The sequence below is a fragment of the Vigna radiata genome, chromosome 11 (assembly GCF_000741045.1).
Source record: "Vigna radiata var. radiata cultivar VC1973A chromosome 11, Vradiata_ver6, whole genome shotgun sequence".
NCBI classification, from domain to species: Eukaryota; Viridiplantae; Streptophyta; class Magnoliopsida; order Fabales; family Fabaceae; genus Vigna; species Vigna radiata.
In genome coordinates, this window is record NC_028361.1 from 8,558,096 (window position 1) to 8,576,414 (window position 18,319).

Genomic DNA, 18,319 nt, shown 5'->3' on the forward strand with positions numbered 1-18,319 from the left:
AAGTGTAAGCAATTGATTTTCATTACTGCCGATATATTTTCTTTTCTTGTCAGGTTTAATTTCCTTTGATATGTTTGTTATAAATAACAATTATGTTTGTTATAAATTTACGAATTAAAACAACTAAAGCGTTTTATGTAAGTAATAACCGTTTGATTAGAATCTAGAAACTCTTAAAACATTAATTGCGATGTATATCTAACGGTGAGAATTATAAAGTGAACCTTTAACATAACATAACTTACAGTATATAAATACATCATCACGTAAAAAGAAAAGGAGGGAAAAAAAATGGGAATATGGTTCTATCTGGCTGCATGTGTTCTTATATGTGTTAAAGTCTTTCTGAAAATGAAACACAACAAGAGGCTACCACCAAGCCCTCCAACCATACCCATCTTAGGTAACATATTTTGGCTCCTTAAATCCTCCAAAAATTTCGCTGATCTTGAACCTGTTCTTCGCTCTTTACGTTCCAAATATGGTAACATAGTCACCATTCACATAGGCTCCAACCCTTCCATTTTCATAACATGTCAAGAAGCTGCTCACAGAGCACTCGTTAAGAATGGCACAGTTTTTGCCGGTCGACCTTTGGCTCTTCAAACCACACAAGTTTTCTTCCCAAACCAATTCACTGTCACCACTTCTCCATTTGGCCACAACTGGAGAATGATGCGCCAAAATTTAATGCAAGTGATTCAACCTTCTCAGCTGAAATCATATTCTCATTGTCGCAAGTGGGCGTTGAATATATTAAAGAGACACATTACGGATGAAATTGAGTCTGGCAACAAGGCTGTACCGATGGATGAGCATTTCAACTATGCATTGTATGCTTTATTTTCGTACATATGTTTCGGAGAGAAATTTGATGAGAGAACCGTGAGGAATATCCAAAGGGTACAGCATGGTTTTCTTCACAACTTCATTAAATTCAATGTGCTGAATTTTGCACCTTTCTTGTCCAAGATCGTGTTCAGAGGGCTGTGGAGAGAGATATTGAAAATTCGTGAAGATCAGGTGAATGTGTTCCTTCCTATCATAAAAGCACGCCAAGAGAAGATAAAGGGGAAGGTTGGTGTTGAAGATGAGAATGGAGAAGAGTTTAAGCCTTATGTGGATACCCTTTTTGATATGAAGCTCCCGAGCAATGGAAGGAAATTGAGGGATGAAGAGTTGGTGAGTATGTGTGCTGAGTTTATGATAGGTGGAACTGATACAACAGTGACCACTTGGATATGGAGCATGGCGAATCTGGTGAAGTACCAGGAGGTGCAAGAGAAAGTGTTTGATGAAATTAAGGATGTTGTGGGAGGTGGTGAGGAGATTGAGGAGGAGCATTTGAAAAGGATGCCTTATTTGAAGGCTGTGGTGTTGGAGACTTTAAGGAGACATCCTCCAGGACATTTTATATTGCCAAGGGCAGTGACAGAGGACACTGTTATGGATGGGTATGAGATACCCAAAAATGCAATGGTGAATTTTCTTGTGGCTGAATTTGGGTGGGATCCTAATGTGTGGGAAGATCCTATGGAGTTTAAACCAGAAAGATTTTTGAAGCATGGTGGAGATGGTAAGTTTGATCTGAAAGGGACAATGGAGATTAAAATGATGCCTTTTGGAGCAGGGAGGAGAGTTTGTCCTGCTATCAGCATGGCAACTCTTCACCTTGAATACTTTGTGGCCAATTTGGTTAGGGATTTCAAATGGACTCTTGAAGATGGATGTGAGGTTGACATGACTGAGAAGCAAGCCTTTACTATTGTGATGAAGAATCCATTGAGGCCAATGGTGTCTCGCAGAATCACTTGAACGCAAGTATATATTATTTTTCGAGTCATTATACGATGACACACTTCTAGAAACCCAATACAAGAGTAAAATATTGATAAAAAAAATTTATATCTTTTAAGAAAAAAATAATAATATTAGATGAACTTCCTTGTTTATTGGTGCTGTGTTATATTTTTTTAAAAGAAAAAGAAATTAGAGGTTTGATGCTTAATTTAGTACTGTCAGATTATAAGACTATGGGTTGATCATTGTAGTAGTTGCTGGTTTTGAGTGTGATGCAATTATACTCTGTTTTGTGTACTCTGTTGAGTGTGTTTGAGGGGTATAGCTTGGATATCATGTAGCTTGGATATCATGATTTTATGGTCTGTATGCATACATACTATTAAAGTTTAAATACTGTTAAGGTATTCATATCTCTTTAGAGAAAAAATATCTCTACTAACTCATATGACTAAAGCATTGTGCTGACAAAATATATTAAACTGAAATCCTTAAAATACTAATTGAACTTAAGAATTTCAACATTATCAGCATATGTAAGGATAAGATCGTATTATAAAAAAAGGTTATTTATATATAGCTGCTGTTAATCAACATTATATGTTCAATCTCATGTACAAAATAACTTTAACAATCACCAAAATAATCAAACACTAACAACTTCAAGCCCTCATGATGTGTTATAAATATCTTATATTAATTTTATCTTCCTGAATTTGGTTAAAGTTAAAATTATTTTATTTGCATAGAAACCTCTTATATATATATATATATATATATATATATAATATTGTTTTCTTTATTTTTTAATCTTATGTTATGAATGTTGATTTTAGTGGTTTTTATTTGTGAATTATCAGTTTAGTGTATGATAAGAGTTTCAGTTTGATAAATGATCAATTCATGGAAAACCACAATTCCTAATAAAGACTGCATAAATTAAACAAATATTAAATAATTTATGAACCTTAATTTGGCCGTTTTAATTGGTTTTTAATTACATTAATGAAGAATAAGAAACTAATCTATGGATTTATTAAGATAAAAATATAGTTGACTCTATCTTTAAGAACATAAGAAATAAACATATTAAGGATTAAATATTTCGTCTTTTAAAATGTTTTTCGTCAAACAAACTCCCTTATCTATTTACAGTATCGATCAAACTCCCTTTACCTACAATTCAAAATATTGGAATCTATCTTTCTTTTATAACAGTACCATAGAATCATTGTTTTTTATTGTATATTGATTTGGTATTTGAAAATTTTGTGATTTCACTTGGCTTATGATTATAAATTGTAAGGTTTGAATGCTTGTGTTGTTGTACTGTGATATAATAAGGTACGTTGTTCATTTAATTCCAGCCATATAATTTTATATTCCTGTTAGGTGCTTTAAGTATGGTGGTGATTGTATTGGTTATTGCATGGGTATTGAAACTGGGTTATTAAAAAAATATAATGGAATAATGAGGAAAAGTTGGTGTTTTAGTTCATATAAAATTAGTTTTCTTATATGGTTTTAAGAGAAAAGTAATCCCTAGTCATGAATAAGTCTTGGAGCATTGGCATATTTATCTTGGTCAAAATGATTGAATCCATAATTTGTTGAAACTAACGCATAAATAAGTGGTGCAATGTTTATGGATTTTTTTAAATATATAATTGGTTATTTAGTTTTTTAAATTCTGGAAAATTGTGGATGATATAAAAGAAAAATTGAAATTTAAATATCTTTTTTTAAGTAATAAACTAGCTTTTAATAACGTGAAAAATCTGTATCTCTTTAATATTTTGATTATTTTGGGATATGAGTTTTTACCCTCTAAACCTATTACTCTAAAGCTTACCATCAATTACAAGTAATGCAATATAAGCTTATAGTTTCAGCTTTTCTCCTAAACCACTTTGTAGGTAGTTCACAGATTCAAACGTGCTTATTAATAAGCTGATGTTATAACTAAACTTGGGAGGCATTGTGTTATTACTGTGTTACTGAGTTGTTATACTATTTGACGGCCATCAAACTTTGGAATCTCATAGTTCTCAAGGTTAGTAAATTTAATTTCATTTGGAAGCATTTTATTTATTAATTCAATCTTTGTTTGTATATTCCATGAATATTGTTATCTTTTTTATGTGGTAGTGTATTTCATTTTGTTTAGGAATAATTTTGAATGGATAAATCTTGACAACAAAAGTACAATAGTTTAGAATGAGTGGCAACAAAAGTACAACAATTTAGAATCAGCGCTTAAAGCATACATGATAATGAAGGAAGGAAAGATTCCTGATGAATTTACCTCATTCTTTGATTTTCAATTCAAGTAAGTTACTGATATAGTTGAAGCATTATGCCTTATATACTTTAATTATAAGCATTCCTTACTATTAATATTTTTGTTTTATCATTTCAAGAAGGTGGTGATGCAAATGAGCCCAAGTCTTCTTTGGGTGGTACAATAGGATCATCTGGTGCTAGAAACATTTAGGAAGTTTATGATGTCTTTTAGGATGAAACTATATTTAGCCTATGGATTTTGAGTAATTGAGTTTAGTTGTAATTACGATTCAATTTAACTTACTTTTATATACTATGGTGTTTTTGAGAATTGAATGTTTTAATGATATATAATTCAAGACTTTGGTAAAAGAAGTTTGTCATGTTTTTTTGTCTTCATTATAGTATTTGAATTTTGTTACAAATAAATATTGGGGCAATGGTACAATGACACGCCTACGTGGCAAAAAACATTCATATGACACACTACTTTTCATCTTTTTCTTCTAAAATTACTCTTTTATCTTTAATAAATGTTAAAAAGAAGTGGAACCCACCGTGTCAAATGAATGTTTTTTCAAAAGTGTGTGTCAAAATATCTTTTATTCTAAATATTGTTCACGAAAGTATAAGCATTTTAATGGTGATATTTTCATGTAAGATAAGCAAAATAAAGTTGTAAACTGACAACCTAAATAATACAAATGAGGCAGCTTAAAACATTTAAATTATAATTGCCAAATTGAATATGGTATTAATCCAAAATAAAATTGAAAATAACGGGATTAATCTCTACAGTAAAATAGTTGAAAATAAAAGAAGTTTCAAACCTCTACAAAATAATAGTCACTAATAAAAGAGATTAAAACCCTCAACAAAAAGACCTCTGCAATATGAATTGGATACCAGGAACCATTAATAGCAATGACTCTAATTGCGGGGGTTTGAAAAACCCCTGGAAATTAATTTGCGGAGGGTAAAAACCTCCACAAAATGGAAAATAAACCTCCACTAAATAATTTTCTTTTGTAGTGAGAGTCTTATCCTTGTGAAGGACGACTACAAGAAATAAGCTTGAAAGTCTCACATCTATTTTGAAAGTTTATCACTTTTCCTTGCCAATACCTCTTAATTTATTTTATGGATGAATAAGACTCATTTTGTGTTTAAGTACTTCACAAGTAAAAGTGTAATAGAATTATTAATACCTCACTAAATAAAATTAGGTTTAATACATCTTTTGGTCCCACCTTTTGGTGCTTTTGTTCAAAATGGTCCCACCTTTGAAAAAAATTCACTTTGGTCCCATATTTGATTAAATTTTGTTCAAAATGGTCCTTATGGCAGATGACGTTAAATTTCTAACGGTGCAGATGCTGGCGTGGCAAACTATTATCCATCTGTGCCCAATTTAAAAGACGTGGCTGTTTGACAATATTTAAGGGTAATTAAAAAACCCCTAATCAAAAACAAATTAGGAAATTAGGGTAATTGAAAAACCCCAACCCTAATTGTTCGTCAATTGTCGCGATTGGAGAGAAGGCTCTGCTGTTCATTTGTCGCCATTGAAGATCACGTCAGTGGTGATTGCTTGAAGGTGGTAGTTCAACATTGCACGGGGATGAGGTAAGGGTTCACATTCTAAGGCAATTCTGTTGTTTATGTTTGTTTTTGGGGGTTAGGGTTTAATTTGATGTTCTGTTAGGGTAGTGCATTGATGTTCTAAGGTTACTCTGATTTTGGGTAGTATAAAAAGTTGTTTATTTGCTGTTGTAGTGCATTGTATTGTNTGTTAAATATCATTTTTTTGTTGTGNGNTTTTTGGTTGTGGAAGACAGGGGNCNAACAATTANGGTTGGGGTTTTTCAATTAGTTTAAAATTTTTATGGAAACAGCGTACTCCTCCAAAGGTCTAAGCTTTTGTCTGAAAACCATTGCTGGACATAATCCTATCCCTTCAAAATTTTGGAAGCGAAACATCATTCAATAAGATGGATTGTGTAAAGGTTGTGTTACCAGGGTGAAAAACATCAAACATTTGTTCTTCAAATGCTCCTTTGTATTTTGAAAGTGTGATATGATTGTCTTAGGTGGTGGGAGGTCAATCTGTGTTGCACAATGAGGTCGAAGCTCACTTTACATATAGTTGCTAATTACAAAATCAGTATGACTGTTTGAAACACCAGTAATGGTTGTATTTTTGTAATCTGAGATTGTTTCAATGATGGGTTATACAACACATTCTCAATTTTTCCAGTGATGGAAAGTTTGCCACGCCAATCGCGACAATTGACGAACAATTAGGGTTGGGGTTTTTCAATTACCCTAATTTCCTAATTTGTTTTTAATTAGGGGTTTTTTAATTACCCTTAAATATTGTCCACACAACCACGTCATTTAAATTGGGCACAGATGGATAATAGTTTGCCACGCCAGCATCTGCACCGTTAGAAATTTAACGCTGTCTGCCATAGGGACCATTTTGAACAAAATTTAATCAAATATGGGACCAAAGTGAATTTTTTCCAAAGGTGGGACCATTTTGAACAAAAACATCAAAAGGTGGGACCAAAAGATGTATTAAACCATAAAATTAAGTTAAAAACATCTCACTTACATAAATAAATATTAATATAAATAAATCAATACGAGGATTTGAATACCTAGATAAATGTAAACAATAATAATAAATACATAGGAATGAGATTATAAACACCTTACTCATAAAATAATAACAATAAATAAATAAGAACAAGGTTATAAATAACTCACTAATAAAATAAAAATAATAAACATAAAAATGAGGTTATAAACATCTCATTAATAAAATAATAATAAATAAATCAATCAAAATGAGATTATAAACCCTTCACTAGTATAATAAAACAATAACCATAAATAAAAATGAGATTACTACCACATTACTAATAAAATAATAATAATAAATAAAAAAACGATGTTATAAATACCTCACTAATAAAATAAAAATAATAGCAATAAAAAAGTAAAATAAAATAAAAATAAGAACACCAAAATAAAACAAATAAATTTAGAATTTATAAAAATAAATAAACATCCCTTACCTCAAAACAATTTGTCTAAGTAAAACTTCACTTTTCAATATATTTAATAATTTGTCTAAATTAATGTAACTACCAAAACTCTCTTGTTTCACTTCTTCTTTAATATAGAAAATTTATATTATTATGTTAATTATTTTTTTTTCTTTTACATTCACAAGCATGTAATAGTAAAATCATCATTTACTATTTAAATATTATAATAGTATTTCAGATTTGACAATTTATGATAATTGAAAGAAGACTTATTAATTTTTTAAAAGAGTCGTTTCTTATTCGAAATGCAAGAATGATATTTCTTATTACAAATCTGTTAATGTAAATTTGAACCGTCAGAATAAATAATATTATTTTAAAAAAATGTTGTAAAATTTTAAACTCGATTGAATCACGTTGTTACTAAAGTAACTTGAAACAGGAAATAGATAATGCTAGTTCAACATACGAACACATTTTCTCCAACCAGAGACCTCTAAATGAAAATCTCGACAATCAAAATGAAGTGTCATGTCTTATAATTTTTTTTACCAAAATAACTTATAACTAATTAACACCTTAACATTATGATTTCATTTTTACAAAATATATTTTTTCACAATTTATTAAATTACTCATAAAAATATATTTAAATTAAAAACTTAGATATATTAACACTTTATATATAAAAATTAACTTTTTTTCCGAATTCCACAAGCCTCAAAATTTTCACACATTTAATATCAATTGATTATTTAACATTTCGATATTTGTACACTTTTACAATGTTATGTATAGTACCAACGGTATAAAACATTAAATCAGATAAAAAAAGTTACACAAATTTTTTAGAATAAAAAAAAACTTAAATAAAACTTGTTTAAGTCTTAATTGGAGACTTGTTTAGTTGAATAGTTTTATATCGCTTAATTATCGAGATTAATAACACTTTAAATATTAAATTTTTCAACAAACACTTTTTAGAAACATAATTATTATAAAACTTCATATTTTAAAATAAATAATATTTCAAATATAATAATTGATATTAATGATATTCACTCTATAGAGAAACGTTCTTAATTAAAATAACAAATCACCCATAGAATTTAAAAATGTATATACATAACAAATACGTATATAATTTAAATCTCCAGAAATATTAGAAAAATTATATAAACAGGAACGTCAACCAATATTTATTTAGTGAGAACATTTTTGCTAAATAAAAGTATATATCAACTCGAGTTCATTTAATTAAGGGTTCTACACATGTATTATGCATCAACACATATACACACTTCTAAAAACATAATTACCTCGGTAGCTTCTTTGAACCAAATTCCCATATCTTTCCACAAAACTTTTCATCTTAAAACCGTAAATCAATGAGATAATATACTTGGACAACATATTTCTTTTGAAAACATTTTAATATCATTTACGTGTTATTTCGTGATTGATCTAAAATTACTTTACAATTAATAATAATAATTATAAAAACAAACGTAGACCAATCACATAATAACACGTGAATAATATTAAAATGTTATAAAAAATATTGTGAAATATCATCATCCAAACGAATGTACCTTACTTTTAATACTCAATATAAAATTGATTTCTCCAATTTAAATAAATAAAGAAGGACGTTAGCTTCAAATTCTAAATACAACAAGAGAACATTACACGCAGGTTTAAAAAACTTACTTCAAATTTAGGTAAAGAACTTTATCATTATGTGTAAGACAAAGATTATCCTACTAACAATATTTTAAATTTCAAGAATACTTTCATATTTTAAATCCAACTTATTTTTTTTTTTCTTTCTGAACCGGAAAGAAATAGACTTTAACACGAGACTCATTACATTTTTGTTTCCTTCCTTATTTACGTCTCAACCATTTTATCTTCTTTCTATTTCCATATAAGTCAAAGATAACCCAAATGCTACACCAATACTTTATCTCCATTCTAGTTTATTTATACCATATACAAAGTTATATAGACATATACATTTAAATTTGTTCCTTCTTAAAATGCGTAATAAATAATGATTTTAAAATATTAATTAAATACCAAAATTATCTCATATTACATGGGAAAACATTATATACTAATATATTAAACATTACCTTAATTATTCTTATCCATGTTAGATTTAAACATTAATACATCTTACCCAGTTTTAATTATCTGAACAGAAAAAACCGTTATTCCTTTTTTTTCTTTTACGTTATAAGAGAAAGGAATAAATTATTGGATACTAAAACACCGTTTTTCCTTTCTAGCAGACATGTTTTTTAATTTTAGAAAATTAAATCTGAATTATTTTTGTATATATTAAGTTACTCTTGCGATTTATTAATTAATAAAAGGAACACGTTTGAAAATTAATGTCTGAGAAAAATAAGGGATAAGTGTTGAAAAATCTTACAGGCGTCATTTTTGTGTGCTATGAGCTGTGACGGGGTTCTAGAGTGAAGGCGTCGGTCGCACGTGCGGCGTGTCGATGTTGTCACGTGCGGAACAGCCTTGCTCCAATTGGTTCCTCTTTAATTCTCGAGCGAGTATAACATAGTACTCTCACTCACACTTTCACTCACACTCACACGCGCGCACACACACCTTCACTCGCACCCTCGCACACTCGCACTCGCTCTTTGGAATCACAGAAATCTCAGGCTCACAACAACACAACGAACCGAGAGAAAGAGAGAGAGAGAGAGAGGGTTTTATTTTAACGTTTTTGTTTGTTATTCCTTTACAGCTCAACCTGCATTTCTCTCTCACTCTAGCGCATCTCAGATCGAAATCCAGGTCATTTCGAGCAATCTCTCACTCTCGTTCTATCTTCAGTTACCTCGATTTTCTGAAAACTAAAAAACGCCACAAATTCGCAATCGCTGTTCCTGGCGTGTTAATTAGCTTCGATTCGATGGTTGCACATTCAGTGCTGTTGATTTGGAATGCTGAATTCAATTTCTCTTCACTCTAGTACTATAACTGAACTGTGAAGCTTTTTCTAGCTGTTTACCTAGCGTGCTTCGGTGCTACTTTCCGTTCTTTGGCTGCGTTTCACTTGAAAATTTTGAACTCAGGTTGAAGCATTTGCTATGCTGCAAGTGCTTGTTACTGCTTTTGTTCATATGCATCAAAAGTTCAAATATAGAAACCTTATTTAGTATTTTTTATTTTTTAAATTTATTTATTCATTCGTTTTTGTGTTTATATATATATATATATATATATTCTGGTTGTGAGCTGTTTTTAAGTGTAAGCAATTGATTTTCATTACTGCCGATATATTTTCTTTTCTTGTCAGGTTTAATTTCCTTTGATATGTTTGTTATAAATAACAATTATGATTCCTGTCTGTAGTAGTTTCATTACGGTTAACATTTATTTTTTTTTTGTTGCAGGCGGTGTCTACGTTTGTTTGCGGCGTTGATGTTCGTGCCAACTAGATAACTACATGGTGGAGCGAGACATTTTTCTCATATGACTTCTATTAGCTATATTCTTACTGAGCAGTGTTGCTATGGGCATTTGTCTTTTGAAATGGCAGTGGCCGTGGCTTCTTTTGATTGTGCTGATACATGTTGTAATCATTAAGAGCAATGCTATCACTCCCGATGGTATGATCATATTTATTTCTTACACTTCTATTTAACTTATTGCTTTTGAGGCTGATATCAATTAGGATAGAATTCTTCTTCTAATATTATCACATTTATATCATGCATATCACAATCTGGACACAACCATAGATATATCTGGTTTTTAATCACTCTAAATTACGTTGCGTGATCTATGTAGTCGATTTCATCCAGAGAGATAAAACTTTGTTGTCGTCTTTACATATATCTGTCATGTCTCTCTGTTTGATGGAAACCAGTGCTACTTTTCACTTTGATTCCATAATAATTTTATTGGACTAAAAACACATTTTACGAAATCTACTATTGATCTTTACAACCATCTTGCGTATATTTGGTCTCTGATGGTACTTGATTAAAATTAGAATTTTACCAGTTTCATTTGGCTGATGCATGATCATTTTGATATCATATACTCTGACATCTGTAGGTGAGGTGCTTCTCAGCTTTAGGACAGCAGTTGTTAATTCTGATGGTATCCTATTACAGTGGAGGCCAGAGGATCCTGATCCATGTAAATGGAAAGGAGTGAAATGTGATCCGAAAACCAAAAGAGTAACACATCTGTGAGTTTTTATAATGATTATGAGATATTTCTTGTCTAGACTTACTCTAAGACATTTTATTAGAGATGCAAGTGTTTAATTGATCTGTGTAATTAGTCACTTTTATTATTTAAAGGGTAAATAGACCGTATCATGTTGGTTTTGTGTTCATAAATACAGAAAACCAGACTAATACTAAGCTTAATCTGATTTTTACCACATCTGGAACATTTATAATCTTATTTAGACTATAGATTTTGTACACAAAACTATTGCCTAATTCTTGTAGCTAGGGCTAACTGATGTTTCTCATGAACCATTAGGTTACTTTCTCTTTCTCACTTCTTTAGTCCATGATCTTCTCAAATTATTACACCTTGAGTTAGTAACCCCTTCATTTTCTGGGTTTTGCATTGGGGTAGGGTTTCATTAAATCAGAATAGAATGCACTGGTTTTATGTGTAAATTTCCTTGAAAGATTGCATCTGTGTGATATATTGGTTCCAGAACTTCTTAACTTTAGAAAATAGTTTCATCGATACACGACAGGAGACTTGCTGGCAGTTTTGTATGAATTCTTTATCTAACTTTGCTTTCCTTGGTAATATTCTAGGAGTCTATCTCACCATAAGTTAAGTGGGTCTATATCACCTGACCTTGGGAAGCTCGAGAATCTGAGGGTTCTGTACGTAATTTTAAAAATTTGATTGTAGATATCTTTTCTTTTAAGTTATTTGGCGCTTTTATGTATTTTCTCATTTAACGATTATGTATCTGTTGTAGTGCTCTGCATAACAACAATTTCTATGGGACAATTCCATCAGAATTGGGAAATTGCACTGCATTGGAGGGAATGTATGTACTAAGTTCGGTTCATTTGCCTAGTTCTGTTCCATCCTTTTTTTTCCTATTTACCTCGGAAAATTATATGCGTTTATCTTAGTTGTTAATGTCAAGATAATGCAAATTTATAAAATCATATTACATACGTTAACTTTAGTGATGCACATACTTATTCAGATTGCTTGTTACATATATGTGTATATGTCTCTCTGTGTTTGCAATCTATTTATCATTTATGCTAGAGTTATTATATTTTTCATTTTAACTTCTAGTATGACATTTGCTTTTATTGTCTTATTCACACACTAACTTTTCTTAAACTAATTTCTCTAATAGAAGTTATATAACTACTATATCTCGTTCTTTATGTCCATGTTTAAATTTGGTAGATCCAATTGTTCTATTAATACTTGGTAATAACTACTAATTTTGGTTGTGCAGATTTTTACAGGGTAATTACCTTAGTGGAATCATTCCAAGTGAAATAGGAAACCTTTCACAGCTTGTAAATTTGTGAGTTTCTTTTAGTTCTTACTTCTCTTGGTTGTTTGTATTTAATTATTTAGGCGTATTGTATTGTGCATTCATGCTGTTTTCTTTTGAAGAATAAATGGCCTAAAAGTTGGCACTGAAAGAATAAAGGGAAAGAAAAAGTAATATTTAAGATGATTATCTTTTTTTAGTTATTTAGTGAATTTTCTAGTTCGGCCTTTTTTAAACAAATTCAAATTCTTTAATTTTGGTGTTACAGTCATACACACATCATATTCAACAATATATCTCCCTATTTTACAGAGACATATCGAGCAATTCCCTCAGTGGGAATATTCCTGCATCACTTGGAAAGTTGTACAATCTCAAAAATTTGTATGTAGGCTTTTCTTTTCCACTGTGATACTTCTTTCTCTATGAATATTTTATTAATTTGTTATTTTACATCAAAATGAGTTTTTTACCATTGTGATTGTGTTTTTGAAGCAATGTATCCACCAATTTTCTGGTCGGACCTATACCTTCTGATGGTGTTCTTGGCAACTTTACTGGAAGCTCGTAAGTATGACCTTTCCTGTTTATAGATGTTCTGTAAGCTAAGTGCTGGTTTTTTCTTTTATTAAAGTTGAGTTTTTATTAAATATATTAATACTAATCTATTTAAACTATTAGATTTTAGAGAGAATTTAAAAGCAATATTTTGTTTTCAGAGAGAATCTAGTTTTATGATAATTTTTATTTTTATGTTATGCCAGTTGGTATTTTAATAGATATATCAAGTCTTGACATTAATATTGTCAATAATTATGTTTTTAATGTTTACTTTGCCTTTTGTGATCAATGATACTATACACTCCGAATATAGCAGTCAATTTCAAAGGAATTAAATCCATTTAAAATATTGAGACAAACATATTATGCCTTCTTGCAGCTTTGTTGGAAATCGTGGTCTGTGCGGAGTGAAAACCAATTCAACATGTAAAGATGATGGTTCACCGGGGACCAATACTCAATCTACTTCCTCAGGTTAAGCTGTGTTTTTATAGGGGGGGTTATTTGTGACCCCAAAGCCTACCAAGCTCAAGTGGAGGTTTTATTGTACTGTTATATGACCAACTATATTCTATGGTAGTAAATGGCAAGCTTTAAAAGGGGCAACAAAAGAAATGGGAATGATAGTGTTAGAGATATGATTTGACTGCATACTTATTAGGCATCAAAACAAGATTCAGTATTGAGTCTGCTTTTGCAAACTCAGTTTGCAAATTGAATTTTATTCAAATTTAAGTTTACAAACTTTAATCAAAACATGCTCAAAATAATTGCATACTAGGGGATACACATGTGAGTCACGTGACACATTAAGTAAAATATGAAAGCTAGGTGGTAAGGGAGGGAACAAAGCATTTAAGTACTCCACTGAGTATCCTATACTATTTAATGCGGGACTTAGGCACTTCATAATTCTCAGGTCCTATTATGTCTCATTTTTTGTCTGTTGTCACTGCCTGAAATAGATTTACTAACTCAATTTTGTCTTCATGACAATGGTTTTGACTCTGTTGTATATAATACAGACAATTCAATTACATTGTCAAAATACCATTTTGATTTTTATTATTTTACACTTATAGACCAAAACCAAATGGGAAAGAAGAAATATTCTGGCCGACTGCTCATCAGTGCATCAGCAACTGTGGGAGCTCTACTTTTGGTGGCACTTATGTGCTTCTGGGGTTGTTTCCTTTACAAGAAGTTTGGTAAAAATGACAGAATAAGCCTGGCAATGGATGTTGGCGCAGGTTTACTCCTTATCTCTCTTTAGCTTGCACATAGGCCCATTTGAGTTTTCTATTTTTTTTCTAATTTATATGCTTTCAAAATCCGTAAAAATTAAAATGTCCAAATATCTTGTAGGTGCATCAATTGTGATGTTTCATGGAGACCTTCCATATTCTTCAAAAGACATCATTAAGAAACTAGAGACTTTGAATGAAGAACACATAATAGGAATTGGGGGATTTGGAACTGTATACAAGCTTGCAATGGATGATGGAAATGTCTTTGCTTTGAAAAGGATTGTAAAGTTGAATGAGGGGTTTGATCGTTTTTTTGAGAGGGAGCTTGAAATTCTTGGTAGCATCAAACATCGTTATCTAGTGAACTTACGAGGATATTGCAATTCACCAACATCGAAGTTATTAATATATGACTACCTACCAGGTGGTAGTCTTGATGAAGCTCTTCATGGTAAGATCTCTAGTTCTTGTATTTTTGGGTAGAAGTATGGAACTTTAAGGTGAGCATCTGGTACTTACAGAGTAAATGGTTCATGTGGTAGTTATCATTTAGTTCTCCTTATAAACCAACTTAATGTCATATTCAAAAATTACTCTTAAGTTAATTCAAATGTGAGCATCATCTTCAAAATAAATTTGATTATGGATAGTTTAGAGCATGTCGTTCTTCTATTATAAGATATCAAGAAAATCAAATGAACTTAAGTAACTTTTTTAATTAGTGTTAAATTATGTATTTTTACATATATTTGAGCCTAAAAGGGGTATTTCTTAAAGGTATTAAATATTGCTCAATGTGGCTTTCCTTGGTTTCCAATACAATGCATTCTTTTTAGTTTCTTTAATTGGATATATTTCTATAGCTTTGTTCATTGCTGAAGTGTCATACAGATACTAATATGTTTGAAGTGGATGTTACGTTGTGTATCGATATCAACTATAATCATTTCAGAAAACGAGTTTTCATTTTGAACTTACATTTTCACTTGATCTTATCTTTGATTAAATAATTTTGGTGCGATAATGATGTTTTTGATGCATCACACAGAAAGGGCTGAGCAACTAGACTGGGATTCACGCTTAAATATAATCATGGGTGCTGCAAAAGGGCTTGCTTACTTGCACCATGATTGCTCCCCTAGGATTATACACCGAGACATAAAATCTAGTAACATTTTACTTGATGGAAACTTGGATGCTCGAGTATCTGATTTTGGACTTGCCAAACTTCTGGAGGATGAAGAATCGCACATCACCACTATTGTTGCTGGAACATTTGGTTATCTTGCTCCAGGTAAGCAATGTAGAAGTTCTGATCACCACTGGGGGCATGGTTGTGGTATTTAGCATTAAAACTATTAATGAAGTTCTTTTGTGGTTAAGTGTATGTGTGAACTAGTCACTAGGATGTTTTAAACTGCATGGACGTGTACTCCGTTATCTCTTTTGTCATGTAGCGTTTGTATGAAGAGAGGTTGCCAGTTCATATAATATAATAATTCACATGACTATCTTTCTGTAGTAAGTGCATGCGAAACTCTATATGATGGGTTTTATGAATAAATGCCTTAGTGTTAAAATCTTGCTTCTGTTATTAGAATATGGGTGTCAAACAATCAAATTTTGTTCCTACTCTGTTTAGAAAATAATTTGAATAAAGTAGTGCATAGGATTGACTTCACATAAGCTCCATTGTTGTAGGGGAAAAAGTAAAAAGAAAAAATAACATGGACTTTCTCTACAGGCTAATAATAGTGCAAGTTAAAAGTAAAAATTAGAAAAATTACACAAGGAAACTTCTAGAAATTAGTTTTTGCATAAACTAATTTTATCTATGGAGAAGTTATTTTGAATTTTTCTTTCATTTTTCTTTCATTTTTCATTCCTTTTAACTCCATGGTTGTCTAACCAAGCATCTGTTATTTCATGACAGAGTATATGCAAAGTGGCAGAGCAACTGAGAAGTCTGATGTGTATAGTTTTGGTGTGTTGACACTTGAAGTGCTGAGTGGAAAGCGGCCAACAGATGCAGCATTCATTGAAAAGGGTCTCAATATTGTTGGTTGGGTATGTCATTTACCTAAATATTAGATTTTAGTACAAGTTTTGATCTCTCCATTTTTCTTTTGTTTTTTGAATAACTAAATATGTTAATTTTTTTTATATAAACACCCATTAAGGTATCTTTTGTTAACTTTGATAGTATAACACTTACGTTGTTCAATGGGTTTCCTTATGGCTGCCAATATAATCAGCATACAGTGGGTTGAGTGATTAATTGAAATTTGTTGTCATCTTGTTGGGCTTGGCTCTCTTAAAAGATATTCCACACTTAGAGAGTAAAGTGTGGAGTGATAATAATTCACTGGAAAACCAATAACTGAGGGTTTGAACGATTTCGTAATTGGTTCAGCATATGCATAAATTTTCCCACTATATCAACGCATTGTTTTCTAGTAAATGGTTATCACTCCGCACAATACCCTTTATAGTGCAGTGCACTTCAGAGGAGCCAAATTTTATGTTTTAGTATATACAGCTGCTGCGTAGTTTTTAGGTGATTATTTAGCAAGCCGATCATGTTGCTATTCCAATGTAGTGGATCAATACTCCAATTCAACATATTTGCTATTTTTGCAGTTGAATTTTCTAATTACAGAAAATAGGCCGAGGGAAATTGTTGACCCACTATGTGATGGGGTGCAAGTGGAGAGCCTTGATGCCTTGCTCTCTGTGGCTATTCAGTGTGTCTCCTCAAGTCCAGAAGATCGACCCACTATGCATCGAGTAGTGCAATTGTTTGAATCAGAGGTCGTAACTCCATGCCCTAGTGACTTCTATGATTCCAACTCCGATTAGAAAGCTTGCAAAGACAAACTAAAAGTATGCTATTGTGATTGCATCCATGTCACTGCAAGTTACTTGAAAGTCAGAAGCTATGAAAGAAGCTCGGAGTCTGCGGTGTCACTTTTCGTCTCGGTTGCATTCATTCTTAACCGGAATTTAGTGAAAGAGGTCCTTCATTACACCATGTCACGATAGAAGTTGTGGTTCCTTGTCACATGTCATCATTGGACATGTTCAAACATTTCTAAGTCTTTGTGAATGGAGTTGCTTGTGTTACTCGATCGGTTGCCGTTCCAGTCTTCACCCTTGTGTTCTTTTCCCTTTTTATTTTTCCCCTTTCTATTTGCTAGCATTGTAATCTTTGTTACTATTTGTTCACTCCAATTTAAGTGTATATGAATGTGTACAAGTTCAGATGGCTTACCCTTGCAGGTGATTCTTGTGATTTATTTTTGTAATATATGTCCCATAAAAGAATTCATCTAACTACTGTGCTTCTCACCTTTCAGGTTGGTCTAGTGTTTTACATTTTTATATCCACTTGTGCTTGTCTTAAACTTACTGCTTTGGACCAAAGTTCACTCTATTGATTAAAACAAAGGGTAAATTATCAATTGATTCTTAAATGTATGGTACATTGTTAATTTAGTGAAATAATAAAACATTAGTATCTGACTATGTCTAATTTACAAAATGATTCCTAATTATTATAGTTTAATAACAAAATATTATACCTGTTTACGTTAAATTAGTTTTTAAAATTATATTTTAACAATGAAATAATTTTATAAAACTTAATAATACGAAGTAATTATTGATTTTTTATACTTCTAGGAACTTAAATGAATTTTTTAAGGAATACATCTACATTAGAGGCATTCAAAAAGATAAAATTATTTATTTACAGTAAAGCTATTTGAACGAATATTTATTCACCGTGAAAGAAGATATGCAATACTATTTCTTAATCAAATTAGATTAAGTATCCATTAATC

At 31.1% G+C, this 18,319-nt stretch overlaps 2 protein-coding genes across 2 annotated transcripts; both read left to right on the forward strand.

Annotated features, from left to right (window-relative positions):
* The first annotated feature begins 63 nt into the window (after positions 1-63).
* Positions 64-1,846, forward strand: LOC106777467 (cytochrome P450 89A2-like). Its single transcript, XM_014665048.2, has one exon. It carries the CDS (start codon positions 292-294, stop codon positions 1,813-1,815), a length of 1,524 nt encoding a protein of 507 aa, XP_014520534.1. The 5' UTR covers positions 64-291; the 3' UTR covers positions 1,816-1,846.
* Positions 1,847-9,723: 7,877 nt separating this feature from the next.
* LOC106776896 (LRR receptor-like serine/threonine-protein kinase FEI 1) lies at positions 9,724-17,810 on the forward strand. The gene is made up of 14 exons (XM_014664368.2): positions 9,724-9,959; positions 10,562-10,777; positions 11,229-11,364; positions 11,957-12,028; positions 12,127-12,198; positions 12,628-12,699; positions 12,982-13,053; positions 13,165-13,236; positions 13,610-13,704; positions 14,313-14,480; positions 14,596-14,928; positions 15,526-15,771; positions 16,411-16,544; positions 17,118-17,810. The coding sequence occupies exons 2-14, from the start codon at positions 10,681-10,683 to the stop codon at positions 17,334-17,336; spliced, it is 1,788 nt and encodes a 595-aa protein (XP_014519854.1). The 5' UTR covers positions 9,724-9,959; positions 10,562-10,680; the 3' UTR covers positions 17,337-17,810.
* The last annotated feature ends 509 nt before the right edge of the window (positions 17,811-18,319 follow it).

What these genes read in the sequence shown, in the direction of transcription:
- LOC106777467 (XM_014665048.2), top strand. Translation starts at nt 292, where the DNA reads ATGGGAATATGGTTCTATCTGGCTGCATGTGTTCTTATATGTGTTAAA.
- LOC106776896 (XM_014664368.2), top strand. Translation starts at nt 10,681, where the DNA reads ATGGGCATTTGTCTTTTGAAATGGCAGTGGCCGTGGCTTCTTTTGATT. An exon ending in TGCACTGCATTGGAGGGAAT is followed by an intron (nt 12,199 to 12,627) that starts GTATGTACTAAG and finishes TTGGTTGTGCAG; the next exon opens with ATTTTTACAGGGTAATTACC. An exon ending in ATTTGGTTATCTTGCTCCAG is followed by an intron (nt 15,772 to 16,410) that starts GTAAGCAATGTA and finishes ATTTCATGACAG; the next exon opens with AGTATATGCAAAGTGGCAGA.